The following is a 17,663-nucleotide window of genomic DNA, read 5'->3' on the forward strand; positions in this document are numbered from 1 at the left end:
GCATTAAGACTCCAAAATGCATGTTAACTGCTTTCAACTGTAAACTGAGCTACCACCTCCGAAATATAAGGGTACCTTAATAAAAGTGGGGACTAGCACTTCACCAGTTCCAAAATCTCCTGCCCACTCCGGTGACTTTTCAGACCAACATACATAAAAATAAATATACAATAAGTATATAATACAAAGAAAGCATGTTTCATTAAAGTCCACTTCAATAAAAAAAATGAAAAATAAGTTTCAGATGCAAGTTTCATGCATGCAAAGAAACTGAACAATGAATCCATAAATAATATTTTTTGCTTACATGTATGTGGCTCTAGGGTGAACTAAGATTCTCATAATAAGCAACTTCAAACAAGTTATTGCTTCAAAGTTATTTAAAAGTTACTGATTCAAATTCTCAATAAGAGAAAAAATCCTCCAGGAATAATTAAAAAAAATCACTTACCAGTGCTCACATTTGTTTTAGTGAAGTCCAAAAAGTGGGAAGATGTACATACGAATTCTAAAAGTTTAAATATTAAGTATTGATAAGAGAAAAGCAGCTTGGTGATACCTTAATTAGCTTGTCTAATTAGCAAAGACAGACCAGTACTTTGTCCATTTGCAAGAAGAAATTATGAAGGCTGGTCATTACATTGGCTTGAAAAATATCTAACATCAATATGGAAAATATGAGTAAGATCATCTCAACCTCATTTTAATCAGTATTTCTGAAAATGCTTTTATCAGGAAGTTAAGAGTTATTCCATATACAGTCAAAAAAAGTCTGCACCGATGTTCTGTAAAGACACAGGTCTAGTGACATGAGTATGTAATTATTACTTATAATTCAAACAAGGCTTTAAGAACCACAGAAATAAAAAGAAAGGGCAATTCAAAGGTAAAAATATTTGTAATCATAATTACTTACCTGTAATGTAAGCATATTTGGAAACATTTTGCCACTGAACAGATTCTAAGAATGTGCTTTTACTACCGAAGACTATCACCCTGGCAAGATCTTTGTGATAGTTTTCAGTGAGACCCTTCCAAAGTTCAATACTGCACCCTAAACTGCAACCATCACTGATGCAAACTCATACAATGTAGCTTTCACTTAGGTTTAATGCTGCTAGTGCTGCTACAGAAGCACATGGTACCCATCTTTGACTATAATCAGAGATAAAGCAAGTTATTTAAGGATTAGGACAAAAGACTGAAGATCTTCCTCCAGACCTGTTGCACACAATTAAGAAATGGAAACAAATTGTCAAAGTTACTAAAATCACTTCCCAAGCTGTTACAGGAAGTCCCTGTAGCAGTAGCATGCAATTTTACACAGATCAGGCGCTTGCTTCATGAGGAAAGATGCAAGATGACCCTGTGGAACAGTATTTTCCCTACAATACTTTCCCAATTAACAGCAGACTTGCATCTTAGACTTCCTCAGGTTTCTGTTTGGGTCACATCAAAATGCCCTGTCATTACCTTTTGACAGATCTTTCTTTCATGATGAGCTACAAATTCTGGGTGAAGACATCCATAATTTTAAGATACACAGTGTGGACAAAATATGTCTTTTTGCTTATGTTAAGCCTGCATCCTGATGATATGACTGGGTACTACCAGTTGAGAAAACCAGTCCAAATTAGCCATGCCATCTTTTATGCGCTCTCCGTCACCTTTTTTACCATTAAAAGGACTTTGCAATCTCTCTGAAGAGACTCTGAACTCTCTAAATTTATTTCTATTGCATCCTTTTTGACATTAAAGTGAGAAGAGACAAATGAAAGAGACATAAGCAAACCACAGTAAACAAGAGAGACTGAATTGTTCCATCTGTTCCTTTCTTAACTCCTAACAATTCCTCAGGAGTATTTAAAATCTCTTCCCTGAGCACTGATACTTTATATCATCAGTTAAAACAAATCAATAGTTAAAAGGTGACTTCTGTACCCACTACATACATTTATCAACACAAATGTCTTTAAGTCCATGTCATCTCACAACAGCTACTTTGTTGTATTTTTGAAGTGGCACATACTCCCTTCCTCCAGTTAGGATGGTGACTCTTCACTCATCTCCGTTTTACTGAACATAATCCATTTTCCACTTTTGAGAAATGCCTGAGCTGCACATGGTCTCATTGACTAACACTGCAGTTCAGCTCAGACTTGTATTTGGAACTATTTTATCTTTTTTCTTTATTTTCTGTCTCGGAATAAACAGTTTTAAATTCTTACTCTCCTGGGGGGGGTTGACAGAGTCAGATCACCATAAATTAGCATGTTCTGACAGCTTAAATTAACAGCCCTAAGAGGATCCATGGCAACTACCCAGGCATGTACTCATAGACTGCTAGGCTGTGCAAGGGCTGCTGCAAGTGCATCACAGTTTAAATTAGCATGTTTGAGCTTAATCTGATTTAAACTATGTAGGTTTCCAACAGCCCAAGAGTGTGCAGAGTGGTGACTGCTGTGGCCCCACTGTGATACAGCAGCTGCACCAACTTGATGTCACCTGTGAGCTTTCTAAGCAACACTAAACATTTTTTTGTCCTCAAAGATTTCAACTTCCTTCCACAACAAGCAGTATGTGGAAGAACGTCCTTTTTAGTATTTACAGTTTTTCCTTCCCATCATCATCATGAGGAGGAAGGTCTGCTTCCTCTCTGCTGGAACTGACATTAAACACTTCCCTAAAACCAAGCGCTTAAGGTTTTTTAGCCCACCCTCTCCTAAACAGATAGTACCATCCCTCTTTTACATATCCCAAAGCTGAACAGTCAAGGAAATAAACTCCACCACACTAATGTAACAAAACATAACTGGATACAACTGTAAGTCTGATAGACAGTGAAATTACAAATTCTTGAGGATTAGAAAACTGTAAATAGTACACTTTAATCTTAAAACAGTGCATTCCTCATTTGCCTAAGATTGGGTTTACAGACAGAACCCATTTCTACAACACAATTTTCTTTGTCCTATTGGTACTGGAGACAAATGTTTTCCTTCCTAAGTCATATCATCAGCAATTCCCATGAAGCAGCTAACCCATCTGGAAGTTCATAGGTACACAGAAAAATCAAGGCGGGAGCTTGTTTAGGGCTCTCACAATTAAACTTCAGTAGCAGTTAAAAGTCACCAGATTTAACTAAAAGTAACAGCTGAGTTGAGAGGCAAAACCAGGTCCTTTCCCCAGAGTCTCTCCAAACACCTGCCTGGCTCTTCAGCAACAAGTTGTAAAGCCATGGTTAAATCTAAAATTTTGTGAACATTGCTGTGCTTTAATAGCAGAACACAGAAAAATAACACCTTTAAGGAAAAAAAAGAAGAGTCCTAAAATTAAAGAACATATTTCTGTAAAAAAGTTTACTGTGAAATACTCTGTATAGTTCATATCTTGTATAATTCCCATCTTCCAAAGTTGTGTCAAAAAATGGCTTTCAATTTTACTTTAGAAAGCCAGCATATTCAGAAACAGGCTGCTCTCACAGTTCTTAGGTACCAACAGGTCTGTCTTCTCCTTTCTCAGTTATATCATATTTGCACCAAATTGCAACAATGCTTAGAGAAATGATGTTCCACTTATCATGCAGGCACTCCACACATTTTGTATCTGCAAGTTCAGAAGTCCACATGAAGAGCCCACAACTGAAACAATTCCTCCTTCCACCTAGAAAACCCTACTATGAGAAGATAATCCAAAACACTCCAGAGGACAAAGTAACAGAAGTTGGTCATTCTCACCATTAAGAGCTGTTAACAGCACAAAATCCATTAAGATTCTTAAAGGGAATAAGAACTATTTGGCACCTTAAAACATTTAAGTCTGCAACCGCCCCGAGTAGAATTAACTCCACTGAACATACAAATCTCCAGCAGCACCCTTAGAATTCAAACTTAATATGGTACAACTATTTGAGTTTCTTCTAGGGGAGACGTAGTAAATAGAACACTGCACTTGCATGCAGTCCTCTTCAGTCAGTCAAAGCCCACATAGTTTGAACTAGACAGAACCAACAAACTTAAAATCCATATTACTGTGTGACTTACCCGGACGAGCGCATCATCTATGATGTGATCACGTCTCACTTTAAGTCGCAAATAGGGGTTGAGCTGCTGTCCTTGAACTAAGCTGTAGAGCACAGTTATGCGTCTTTCACTGTACATCCGGATTCTATTGTCATAATACAATCCCAGGTTCTTGGTAACAGCATTCAATATGAAGGGGCAGGTCATAAAAGAGAATTTATTTTCTGTTTCTACTTTGAAGAAAGTGTAGTCTTTGTCCATTTCTAGAACATCATTCAGTGGTTCATTAATAAATTCTTCAAAAGGGATAAGTGGTTTTCTGCAATCTATAGTTTTAACACCAAGTTCAGTTTCCAGTGGGTCCACACGAGGACCTTTTTTATTTCTTCTTTCCTCACCCAACAGCTCTTGAAGAGTTAGTTCACTTGATTCTGGGATAGGTTCTTCATCTTCTTCCTCGTTATGATCTGTGTCCACATCCCCTCCTACTACATTTGCATAGTAAACCATTTTCAAGCACTTTGAAGCAGCAACAACAGCATCATCATCATTCACTAGGTTACGACTATTGAATTCATTGCTTATGACTTTGTAAGTAATAAGCTGCTGAAATGTTTCCATCATTCTCCGAATCTGGTCTGCTCTGTACTTAGACCACAATCTGACCAGTTTTGCTTGAGCTGCAAGGGGTAGTTTGCTCATTGCTTTGCAAAACAATGGTAGAGCCATTTCCAGATATTCTGGGCTATGAAGATTGCCATTCTCCATAACGATAATAAACAAATTCAGATAGTTAGGATCCCGAGAGTACACATTATGGTAAGTCAAGTCACATTCCACATTAGGTGACAAGTACACGAGTGCATTTAAAAAGGCAGTTTCTATTTTTTCATTAGAAAGTAATCTATCATAGACCCGTCTGACTGCTTCAATATCTACAGACACTTCATCCGGGCCTAGTTTTTGGAGGTTATTATCTCCCTGCGTGTTATCACCTATTCTTGACGATGAAGATGACGATGCACCTGAATCTTCTTCCATAGCAGCAGCCGAACAGGCAGCTTTTTCCTTTTCATCTTCATCTTTGTCTTCATCCTTTCCTTGAAGGGACTTGAGCTCCTCCTTGGTGTGCTGCTTGGCTTTTCGGAAACTCTGTACCAATGCTTCAGCACTAGAAAATACTCTCCCGATCACCCGGATTAAAGGGGAATAATCCTCTTTCTCTCGACATAGTTCAAGAATTTCATATATCTTGTCTTCTGTTAGAAAAGTCACATCTATAAAAACATAACGTATTAATTTCATTAAGTTAAAAATTTAAAAAATACTTCTAATTTGCTCAAGACATCTGTGTATCGTATCATCATTAACACTGGAAAAACAGTGTCAATGCTGGATAAATTCAAGACATACTTTATAATTTCATTAGCATGAAGAAACATGATTTCATTCATTATGATTTTGTAAAATACATTATTCATAGATGTTGACCAGAGAACATGCTCAATGGTAAAAGTGTTTTGCAGCCAATTAACTGTATTTGGAAGCTAACAGTATTCTATCATCTGAACAAGAGCAATTAAATCAATCAGTAAGATGTTTAAAGGATTTAATGAGTCTTCTGGTAAATCTGCACAGTTAATGTGCAAGCAACTATACACAAAGTAAACTGTATCAACCTCTTTTCAAACATAGCATATGGACTTCATACACTGTCCCGCCCCCCGCCCCGCTTAAAAACCTTAAAAACAGGTCTTGAAGAAATAATTCAGTAATTTGTTTTGTATAATGGGAAAGTAAGATTTCTTATTTCTATCTTTAATGCTTTCTGCAACTGTTTAGTATAAAAACTGATGCCTGAAAATCCTCCCCAAAACATGCTCAGAAATTTACACTGCCCTCTAAATTACACACTCAGTTCGGCATATGGGTTATTTCTTTGTACATCAGGCCTCACAGATAAACAACTTGAGTATACTTATCAATGTGCTATTCAGATGAACAAGCTGCTTTACATATATCATCTGCATGGGCTCCAAATACCTGTCTGTTCCCCTGTACCTGCAGACCCCTGATATGAAGTCATCTGGTGGTCCATTTGTTATTTGGAATCTTCCTTTCTCTTTAGAAAAGAGAAGGAGAAAACATTATTTATAGCTTTCTATGCTACTTCTCAAAGAGAATCCACAGATGCTTTCACATCAAGTGATTATTTGGAGTAGGATTACCACATGATCAGACCCCGAGAAGGTGTTCTAGGTTAAGCAGATTCTTCTGAACTGACTCATAATTTAGAGCTAAAACTGAATCTGTTTAACAGCATCTCTGGAGATCTAAAACCACACACATCACAGCACTGTGTTCACCAACAATGCTGGCACAAGTACCCCTGCAGAAAGAAGGAAGCGTATCATTTTAATAAAGACAGTTATATGTTAAAAGTATTTTGAAATGTGATTGCCTACACTAACATTCATTCCAAGCAATCATTCAGTTAAAAAATACAAACTAAACGATGCAAAGACAGACAACCCATTGATTTTCCACAGAGCCCCAAGCCATTTTTAGAGCACATATAACACAGGAAAGATTAAGCTTATGTCATGCTGCTGAGGTTGACTTCTAACCAATCTGAAGACAGTGAAAAAGCTTCAAAATTAAAATCTCTCCTCTTAAGGAAACAACAGCATTTAAAATATTATGAAACGATTCAAGCTTTGTGCAACATCTCCTATTTTTATCTGCCCTAATGCATGCTCAAGAAGCAAACCTGCCTAAAAGAAGTGTAACTGCCAATACAGATGCTGTTACACACCATAGCTCCTCAAAATGAGAGCCACAGCACCAAGTTCACTGACTCTGGATTGCAGACGTTATTCATAGCATAAGGATTATCAGCAAAAGTTGACGCTAACAGGACAACACATTTCAGATGTCCATACTTACAGCAGGAATACCCCAGTCAATCTTTCAAAGGTTTTAGTATATAAAGAGTTAACCATGTACTATTTCCAGTTAAAACATTTAGTATTACCATCAGCAGTTTCATAAGTTTTGAGTCATATCCTGTGACCATCCTCTAATTGAGCTGCCATAAGGGTCTGCCCCATTTTTACTTTACAGCAATTAGAACAGCTGCAGAAAGACAAAACGTTAAGTGAAGCATTCTTCTAACTCAAGTAAATTTTTGCTGAGTTGTGTCTGAACATGTAAGCTTTTACATGCCCTCTCCTCTTACCCTTTCTACTGCTACTAAGTGATCCAGCAAAGTAAACTTATCTCCTCTCAGACCTTGTTCTCAGTAATACTTCATGATGAATCCATCCATGAAATCAAGCTTTAGCAGTAATTCTTAAGTGAGAAAAAGGTTGCATGTGATATATATATCACCAACACACTCCCTAATTAGCAAACTTATTATTAATATTTTCATTATCTCTTAGGGAAGCTTTGTTATGATTGTGTGCTCACTGCCTGTCCACTGACATTCTCTGTTTCCAATTTAATGTTTTTGTGATCAGTTGAAAATAGCTTGCCAGGTAATTATAACATTGATTTTGAAATGGTGTTCTCATATATATGACTACATCTGTAACCTTTGCTTTTCATATATTTGCAATTTCTCTGTTTGCTTCCTCTTTTTGGACTGCCATCTAAGATATTACTGAGATGCTGACAATGGACCCAGGTAAGTTTTCCCAATAGTCTTAGAGCTTAGCACTACAGAAAAGTAATTCAAACAATTCTTTCTGAAGGGCATTTCTTTCAATTTATTTAGAATTTTCAATCCTATGTCAAGCAAGGATTGAAAGCTATAAAAGCAAGCTACACATCCTGTTCCTTGGCTTTCTTAAACATAACTGCAGTTTTCCCAGTAACTGTTGCTGTAGATGAACCTTAAAGACTTTCAGTGTACCACACTCCTTAGACATCATCCAATTCCAAAAGGTAACCAAGAGTCTCAAAGGTCTTTAAGAATGCATTAATGCTCTTTGTCTATACAGCTACAAAGACAGGTCAATACTTGCGATGCTGTGACAGATGAAGTCTGAGTCATTATTTTAGACAACACACTGTCTCTGGAGACAGTTTGAGAAGACTCTTAGATATCTATCTTGGGGAGAGAGGACAGCAGGGTCAGAGGGAAGGAGATAAATTCTGTATGTACACATCTCCATTAAAAATACACAAAACCAAGGGACAAAGCACAAAAGACATAATGTGCCTCTTGCCCATCTAACGGTACACCGACTCCCCTTTCCTCTCCATACTGTTTGCCTCCTTGCTTACTCAGGTCATAAATAATTTGGGGACAAATTTAACCTTGCATCAGATAAACCTTGCATCAGATAAAGAACAAACTGATGCAGGTATTGACTGGAGCATCTTTGGTCTCTTATAACAGTGTTATGTTTTATTGCTGATTCTGTGGGGCTTTTTAATTCTTTGCAGTAAGCAGTTTCACCTTCTTTAGCTAAACTGAAAGAATCTGAAGTTCTGTGTTTATACCATTTATTGCAACAATACTTAAAAACGGTCTGCTCAAAGGTTAATGGCTTTGATTTCATTTAGCTTGTGATTTCCATTTGCACCACAGGTTTTGGTGACAACCAAGATTATTATTAAACAGTAAATACATACTACAAGAGAGTCTGAAAAGCTAAACAGAAGTTAGAAAAGACATACAGAACAGTATTTCACTTTTGTGCACTGGCTTAGAAATCACTTTGCTTAAACTTTTTTAGTTTGGTAAATGTACTGCCCATCATCCACTGTATATCATTTTTTGTTCCTCTATTAATTTTCTTAATATAGAATTCAGAATTAGATAAAGTTTAACTTTTATAACTCATTAACTACATAAGAGTTACAAAATAAGCAAAACTAAAGCAGTCATACAACAGCATTTAAAAAACCTCTCCATATTCGCAAAGCCAGTAATCTTAGAAAACAACAAATGCACATGAATCTAAACAGAGATTTGATAAAGATCCAGATTTGGAATCAGTGTTCAGCATTAATCAAGCCATTTTTCAGAATCCACAGTAAAATATTTGATTGCCTGCATTGTATTTTACTGAAGTCATCAGCAGAACACCACCACAGTGAATTCTACAGGGTTATACTTGTGCATATTAAATTATTTTATTTTAGGAAAATTCTAAAATAACATCTTACCTTTAAAGTCATCTCTTGGGCCTTGCATTTCCTTCTTGTTCATTTTTCTGTCAGTGCAGGAATTGTTATGGGCACCTTTGGAATTGTTTTCTAGGTAAGCTGAGCTCGTTCCTTTCTTGGAGGGATGAGGATCACAGAGTTTTGCATTAATCTTATAAAGCTCGAGGGCCTTAATGGCTGCTGCATTGTTATCCATACGGAGAAAAGTTGGACAGGAAGCACAAAATTCATTCGTGCAGGCTTCATTTCCACAGCCCTCAGTTAACTGGTGGTAGTAGCGCTCTATTAGATGCTTTGCAGCTGCTCGCTTCCTGTAGCAAACATTCAAACAGTAAGTACAAGGATTAGTAGAGCTTTCATATAAAAAGCTCATTCAGAAGCATCAGCAAGGCAGAGATTAGTCAGGCACTGAAACACAAGATTTCTGTGTCAGAGAGGACACATCAGGAGATTTTTTAAAATGCAGGATCCTCATCTTGACAAATGCAAATATATTTAACTCGCAATTTAATTTGTGGGTCCTACGTAAGTGAAAGGTAAATCCTGTTTATGCACAGTTTTTAGCTTTACATTCTAGTGTTACAGTGTATAGAATCTTTTTCAGTTCTGAACAATCTCTATTGTCACTGAAAAAGAGGAATTTAGATGCAAAGCAAGGCTGCAAATGAAACAGAACTGGATCTCATACAGGTGATTGAGTCTGATGTATAGTACTGAGGTATGGTTGCCACTGACAGAGGGAAAAGGCACGAAATACAAATGATCCAGACATTTTCTTAGTAATACTATCAATACAACACTGATAGGATATAAACCCTTCAGAAATCTAAACTTTTTTTTTTTTTTTTTTACCACCAGATTCCAGATGACTAAGTGATCAGATATTTAGTCTGTTTAAATCTGCAGGAAAAAAATATTCCTTGGTTAATTAAACTGATGACAAAACAATGATCACAGATGAGCTCAAGGCTAAATATATCTCTCCTCAGCTTAACAAGGTGTATAGTTCACTAAAAAAAAAGCTCCCTTTCTCCTGCAATTATACATGGCAAGTGTGTATTTTGAGGAATTACAACTGTATTGCTATACAAGTCAGTGTGCTCAGTACTATATATACACACACGAAAAATTTAATTGGCCAATTAATAAGGTCACAGACTTTTACAGAAACATGCAAATGGTGAAGAAATTGCTGTAAAGCTGCAGGTAACTGGGACAGAAGAAGCTGCGTGCAACACCAAGAGCACCATATTTGATTGCATTTTGGAAAGAAACCCCCAAACCTTCACTTAAATTAAGGGAAGTTATTAATGAAAAATATCAACTATGAAACTTTACAAACATTCTGATTAGTTGTAACATGCAGGCTTTTTACCTAACTTTAGTGATACAGCATTATAAAGATTAAAACACGGGAAGCAAGATTTCCCATCAGAAATTGTGATATTAACTTCAAGTTGCCTTTTCTGACGTCAGTGTATGTACAGATTCTGCATAGAACAAGTATATGAGAACTGAAGTGCTACTTCAGTACCCTCTGGTACTACTCAGCAGCTAGCTGTTAATACTGGCTAGTTAAGTGTTAAAGAGTTTCAAAGCAGCTGCTTCAGAAGGGAAAATATCCTCAAGTTCTGAAAGTAACTATTGATGTGTATATTATTCAGCAATTTTCACCTTTGCTCCTTCCTTTTGACCCTTCGAGATGTCATGATTCTAGAGAAGAAAGTATTTCTTAAAAGAAAACCATTACCTCAATGTCTACCTGACCTTCCAAATGCCTCAGTGCATTCAAAGACAAAAAAACTGAAGAGAAAAGCTTTCCCTGACACCTTGAGACAGAGGTGGAAGCCCATAAAAAAAAAATGAAAAAGCAGTATGAGCAATACCATCAAAATCACTGCTGTATAAACAGGGAATAGCTGTATTCTGATCCAAGGAAAGAGTTCTACCCTCCCCAGCTTTTATATGTAGACTTAGGAAAACCTGCCTCTTTTCACATGCATATAAAAATGTAAGGGTTTTTTTAATGTCTTTCATACTTCAGCTTTTAGTATAGAGGCTTTAAAAAACCAAGTGTTTTAATACAGCTTAGACCAGTACATGATCTCATAGACTTCTATTTCTGAATGCCAAGACTTCATATTTCAGACCTTCAGATTTAGAGTGTAAAATATTGTCATTTGTAGGCAGATAAGTAGATCATGTGAAAGTCTTTCTTGGTTAATATTGAATTCTTACACCTGAGCTATGCCCAGCTGTCTCACTAACATGCTCCTTATTTACTCCTCTTGCAGTCTCTCCTATGCATTACTTTGATGCCTTCATGAAAGCTCTTTCCAACTGAAGTTGAAAATTACTGTCCCTTTAATTTTCTTCCCTCTCTCTCACTGATCATGTTTTCCACAGCACATGTGGAAATGGCAGTTATTTCATATACACCCTATCATTTTCCTCATCACGTTTTCCTTTAATCTTTATTTCTCCATTGCAGTCTACAGGTAGATCACAAGTTTTTTACTATAAACTTCTGACCCATGAAATACACCTACGAATGTTATATGGATTATTTCTCACTGCTTTTCTAAGTGTATATATATTGGGGGGGGTGGGTGTATTTATTAATTTACTTAAAGCATCTAGAGCTGTTAATCAGATTAAATAGGGAATTGGTCAGCTTTTCACAATCTAAGCGAGAACTTATATTTTCAAATGGGAGAAATTGTTAAGTCTTAGAGGCATACGCACCTTTCTAGCTTATGTAATAACTAGTTTGAGTAAAGTTTCAATGTATAAACACTGATATATTAACAAGGCATTTTATTATATTAAACAACACTCCACTTTAACCAAGTCATATCTGAGATACCAAGAGATAAAGCTAAGCTTAGACTTGTCTATCAGTTAAATTCTGAGGACCTCAATATTTTTTTGCTTCCAATATTTAACTACCAATTACTTCTCAAACTGTATCATGCATATAATAATGACGTTTCTACAAACATTTTCAATTTTGACTCATGGCCGTAGATGCATTAAGTGCTGTGAAATTCTATTAGAGATGGTAGGTCCAACTGAAAGTTAGATTTTTTTTTTAAAGCAACTATGGAAGTTAACAATAGTGTACAACAGTATTAGAATACAACAGTACTAGAAATTCCCTCCATCTCTTCCTGATGGCTATTTTACAGACTTTTGACATGGCCTCAGATACACTATTTAAATAAACAGAAAAAGTGGAGACTTAAAAGTGAGGATACAGACAGAAGGTAGAACAGAATTTACTGAGCCTTCCATAAGAGCAACCTTTACCAAGGTCCACCCACGAAAGCATTTACAGAGAATGCAGTTCCAAGTAAGGCAATGAGTGATGTTACAGAACAGTAAGATATTCCATACCACATTCCCACGGGGGTAATTGAGGAATTATTGTCACTGTCCAGTGCCAGAAGCACACATTTCCTATATTATCCAGAAAAAAAAATGTAGCATACCTTCTACGTTCTCCAGAGGTGAAAGCTTGATCTCTTTTTACATTCCCTTTCTCATTTAGTATGCAGAAAACTTAAAATTTTAGCCTTAGGCATTAAAACTTCACCAAGAGAGATAACACAAACCCCCTCTCTATTCTTAGCTCCTGCTACACAGTGAAGACTGCAGCTCCCTTTAAGTTCCTGTATAGGGTTCTAGTGAGGAATAACTTGTCCCTTACAAACTCAGTGACTGGTTTACTGTACATTAGCACACAGACGCCTAGTGTAGTTAAGGCTACAGTGACTGACTTGCATATATGTTTGCAGGGACTCACACTGCTGTTGTACATCCAAGTATGAAACTGCATGGGTGTAGGTGCAGTTGTAAACAGTTCACAGACATACCACAGGCATATCCTTATGCCTTTAAGGGTAACTTCCCACACAGTGGGCCTTGTATAACCTTCTCAAGCAAGACACACCACTTCAGTGAGGAGAGGCACCTAAAATCGATGTCATCTTCCTTTCCCAAAGTCCAACAATTTCACAAGCAGATTTTTATATTTAAAAATAAATCAGTATTCACTCACTTTTATAGTACTTAAAGAAAAAAGAACGCCTTTAGGCTTTTAGATTGTTCTTTAACCACTAAAAAGCCAGATAATAAGTACTTCGCATTTGTAATTTAAATGCTGCCAAAACTGCAGTATCACTAGAAGTGTGCACCACTGAGCCTCTGTCTTTCTAGATACTTAGGCAAAGGTGCACTGGGCTGCATTTTATATCATCAAGTCATTTTTGAATGTCTAAAACCTATATAAAACAAGATATTGCATGCACTGGTTCACAAGTTCCTGTGTAACAGCACCTAATTTGCATTTCTCATTTTTTTTTAATACTAAATACAGAGAAATGCTACATAAAGAAAATTTTTGTAACAGAGAAAATCAGAAGTTTAAGCATTTAAAGAATTTTAGAAACAGTATATAATTCCTTAAAGTCCACCTACAAAGCAAAGATTTTTCATCCAAGTTTCAAAACTTGCCTGAAGCTAAAAATATCCGTATAAATGCATCATTTTTGCTTCAAGTTTACCTAAATTTTAAAAATATGTATGAAAGTTTCGTACTTGTCTAGAAATATCAGTATAAAATATTTCTGAATTGTTTCTGCTTGGGACACAGCTACTTTTATGTTATTTCTACACAGACGTCTCACATTGCTCCACAATGGCAAATTTTAGTAAGTGAAAATTTACAACAGCCTGTTTTAAAAAAACCTGCTAGTAATTCAGAAGTGCCAAAATGTTCATAAGCTGTTTTCTTTCTTAATGCAAAATACCCACCAGAAGTATTAATGTGCATGGAAACTAGAGGAAAAATTATGTTTGTCTTTTGGATAGGAAGAAAACAGGCAACAGTTCTTCTAGTACTAATAGCAAAACAACTTCAGCGTATGGCTTGACAGACAGGAGCATAGAGACTTACACACCTGCAACAATTATACTACACTTTGGAAGCAAGATGACCAGCAGATCAAAAACTTTTAAAAAAATATAGGTTATGGATGGACATCTTTGTGAAGTTAAATACTGTTTTCTGAGAGTTTCAGTTTCAAACCTTAGATGTTGGTTTCCTGCTTCTGTTTAGTCAGACTAAGAACAGCAGTGCTACAGAAGACAAGCTTCCAGTAAAAGCACTGCCCACACAGACTCTTCTGAAGTGGCCTGCACACGCCACTGCCAAACGCTCCACCCAGAGCTGGAGCTGAGCACTCTGTTCCAGCAGTGCTGCAACACTTTCTGCCCACCTCAGCCTCTGGCACCCCAGTGAACGTATGCTGGCAAATGCACATGCGCACGGAGCCTGCATTTCCCAAACCTCGTTCTTTCCAGTATGGTAGACCCCAACAGCTGGGGTGTAGACCATGAACCCCCTTGGACTGTAGTGTTTTCACCCAAGAGACCAATCTCCTCACCACATACTCTAGATCTACTGTGCCTCTGGGAACATCATGTACTGATAAAGTCAGTCATGGCACTTCCTCAGGAAGGGCGAACCTGAGAACAGAAGAGTTGTACTGGCTTTACGTAGCAATGCACAAAGAGAGCTAGAGACAGGGGTCGAGAACACAGCACGTATCTCAGTCTTGACTCACAAAACTACCTTGCTACAGTCCTATTAGGAAAGCATCCTTTATTACTGCCCTTTCCTCGTCAGGTTGTTAGCTCCAAGACTCTGTAATGTCATTCCACAGGCCAACTGGTTTCATACCCAATGGTTCCTACCTGTCCTTAAGAAGGAAAGCAGTGCCCTGTCACCCATGTGATCCCTCCAACTTTCTCAATTAGCCATAAAATTGAGATGAATAACACGTCAAATATACCCTGGCTTTTCAACCCAAGCAATTTCAGGAGAAATCCTGCCCCTGCCCCCCAACCAACCAAACATAACTACAGGCCTGAAGCCACTAAATAACTGATTACAGGGAAACAATTATTAGGCAATTATTGTAAGCTATCAACATATGTAAATGGTAATGACTGTAGGCATACTTGATTATTAAATACCATGCTCACGTTTTCAGAATCAGTGCCTTTTGAAAAGGCAGGGAGAAATAGCGCCTTCATAAAATAAGGCCATAAATTTATTTAACTACAAAGAAAAGTAACTTGAATTACTGCTGAAATAAACTTACTACTAAGTTTAGGACTGACTAAACTCAAAGCATCTTACGCTCACTGAACAGATTTGTTATTCTTAATATTTTAAAGAAAAGAAAATGTACGTAATTGTTACCGGCTATTAAACTTCCAAAGGGTATATCATGATATGTCTAACCACACAAAACATTTCAACAGTTCTCCAAATTCTGTTCTAAATTATCAAGCAAGGAGTCCAAAACTCTACTACTCTGTAGTGGCTGTGAGGCCACAGTAAGACCAGCTTTGTCTTTATTGGAAAGAAATGAAATTACAGTAACTTCACATACTTGGAGAAATCCTTCAGTGTCTTTTATATTCAGGACAAAACAAATAATATTTATCAATATTTAAGCAAAACCCATATTCTTTAGTACCTTCCATGTTGTTTTCCCTTGGTTAAAGAAGTCCTACCTCTCAAGCAAGTACAATTAAACTTCAAATTGTGCTCTACTGAGCAAGCTTAAATTTGTCAAGTATGGAATTTATACGCTATATTCTGATCAGCAGGCCATCCAAAGAAAGGAGATTTGATATCTCACTGCAGAGATAATATTAAAGATACAGACAGTAACTTGAGGCCACTGATTCTGATTGTCTACTTCTGGACCACTGGAGTATTGCAGTAGAAAGCATGACACTCATGTAAGAGGACTGACCATTGCAACTTGTAAGACTGACCTGCAGAGACCTAAATGCTGATCAACCCTGTATTCTCTTTGTACAACCTGGAAGAGAAGAGGCCAAGTACAGGAAAGGGGCAATCACACCACTGTTTTCAAGTTATTAAAAACTCCAGAACACTTCTTTTGTTAGGCTTTCATGGCAGTGTTCTTTTGCGATGTCTTCATTCTCCACGACACAGCCCTAGAATGACGACCATGATCACACAGAAACTAAGTGCAAATAATACTGATCAGAGACTCAAACACCTGAGCTTCCAGTTTAAGAATAGTCCAGCATTTGTGGATTTAGACATCTCCAGAGAGAAATATCTACTCTTTAAGCTTTCATTTTGTTTATTTTTAACTGGTAAATTTACAGCATCCAACAAGCTCCATGGGAACCAAGGTTTCTAATACATTTGCTTCAGTTACATTTTCTAGTGCAACAAGTGGAATTCCTTTTCTTTCAAATCATTATAAAATTCCGTCTATTTATCTTACTGTGCTTTTGCTCTTGGAAGCAAAGGTAAAACAGACACTTAATTCTAACTTAAGTAGTTGCTAAATTCAAAAAAGTAATAATTCTTGAGTAGAGTCAATGCAGTCATATTAGCGGTGAAGTTTCCTCAAAGGAATCACTGCCTGGCCAAATGACGCATTGCAAGGGGCTCTGAGAAGAAATTCTGTAGTTCATCCTAGACAGATCACAGTGTAGCAGAGTACAAGGCTGCAGGTGTAGATAATGATACTTCCTATATCTTTTCCTCCCAATAATGGTGATAAAACCACCAGCAAATGCCACAAAAAATACCTATATGTGACAAGGTTTCAGGCCACAATCAGCGTCCTGTGGTTATGTTATGTAAACCCACCTGTGTTTTCAGCCTTGAGGAAAGTAAGGCATTCTATGTCTAGAAAGCACTAGGAAGGCATCTGAAAGTATGTATCATGAAACACACGTACAGTAACTGTACAAGTATTCATTTGCAATGGTCGTAATTTGGTTTTCTGGTATGTTTTGAGGCTGCTGCAGAATTTTTATTTTTCCATTCTTTCAAGGGAAACAAACCAGCTATCAAATCTACTCCAATGTGAGGTCACTATTCATCAACTATAACTGCAACAAGACTTCAAATGGGAGGGGTGGGTGTTCAACGACTTTAGAAAGAGAGAGAGAAATTTCAAAATCACAAAGCATCCCATCCTCCAAAACCAGAAGATGAATGCACAGAAAGCCATCATGTCAAAATACCCAAGCCTTTGCCTTGATGTGTGACAACATACAATATGTACAGTAAAAATACATATATAACTGATAACTTGTTTAACAATAACTTGACTACTTATGTAATTTAGTGCTAAAGAGGTTTTAAAAAAGTTATACTAATTGAATCTGAAAATTAACGCAAACCTGTGACAGGACCAGACAGGAGGAGATACTGATCTTAAAAATTCAAGACTTGGACAAATGTAAGGAAAAAAAAGACACCTAACTATGAGCTAGCACCAATATGTTCATCACACAGAGCCAGGACTTGAAAAATTCGAGATAAGACTTATCCATTGAAGAACTTGCTGCATAACAGTCTGAAGGAGTAGATTATTTTTAATTCACACTTGTGAAACA

General features: G+C 36.9%; 1 protein-coding gene across 9 annotated transcripts in view; it reads right to left on the reverse strand.

Moving 5' to 3' along the window:
* Window positions 1-17,663, reverse strand: part of UBE3A (ubiquitin protein ligase E3A) — a 54,382-nt gene that overhangs the window by 12,802 nt on the left and 23,917 nt on the right. For all 9 annotated transcript variants that reach the window (XM_080377368.1, XM_080377373.1, XM_080377369.1 and 6 more), the window contains 2 exons: window positions 9,201-9,511; window positions 4,044-5,299 (listed from right to left, as the gene is read on the reverse strand). In XM_080377368.1, the coding sequence (XP_080233494.1) occupies window positions 4,044-5,299; window positions 9,201-9,511 (1,567 nt within the window). The remainder of the gene's footprint in view (window positions 1-4,043; window positions 5,300-9,200; window positions 9,512-17,663) is intronic.

Source organism: Falco punctatus, assembly GCF_963210335.1.
Source record: "Falco punctatus genome assembly, chromosome: 2".
NCBI classification, from domain to species: domain Eukaryota; kingdom Metazoa; phylum Chordata; class Aves; order Falconiformes; family Falconidae; genus Falco; species Falco punctatus.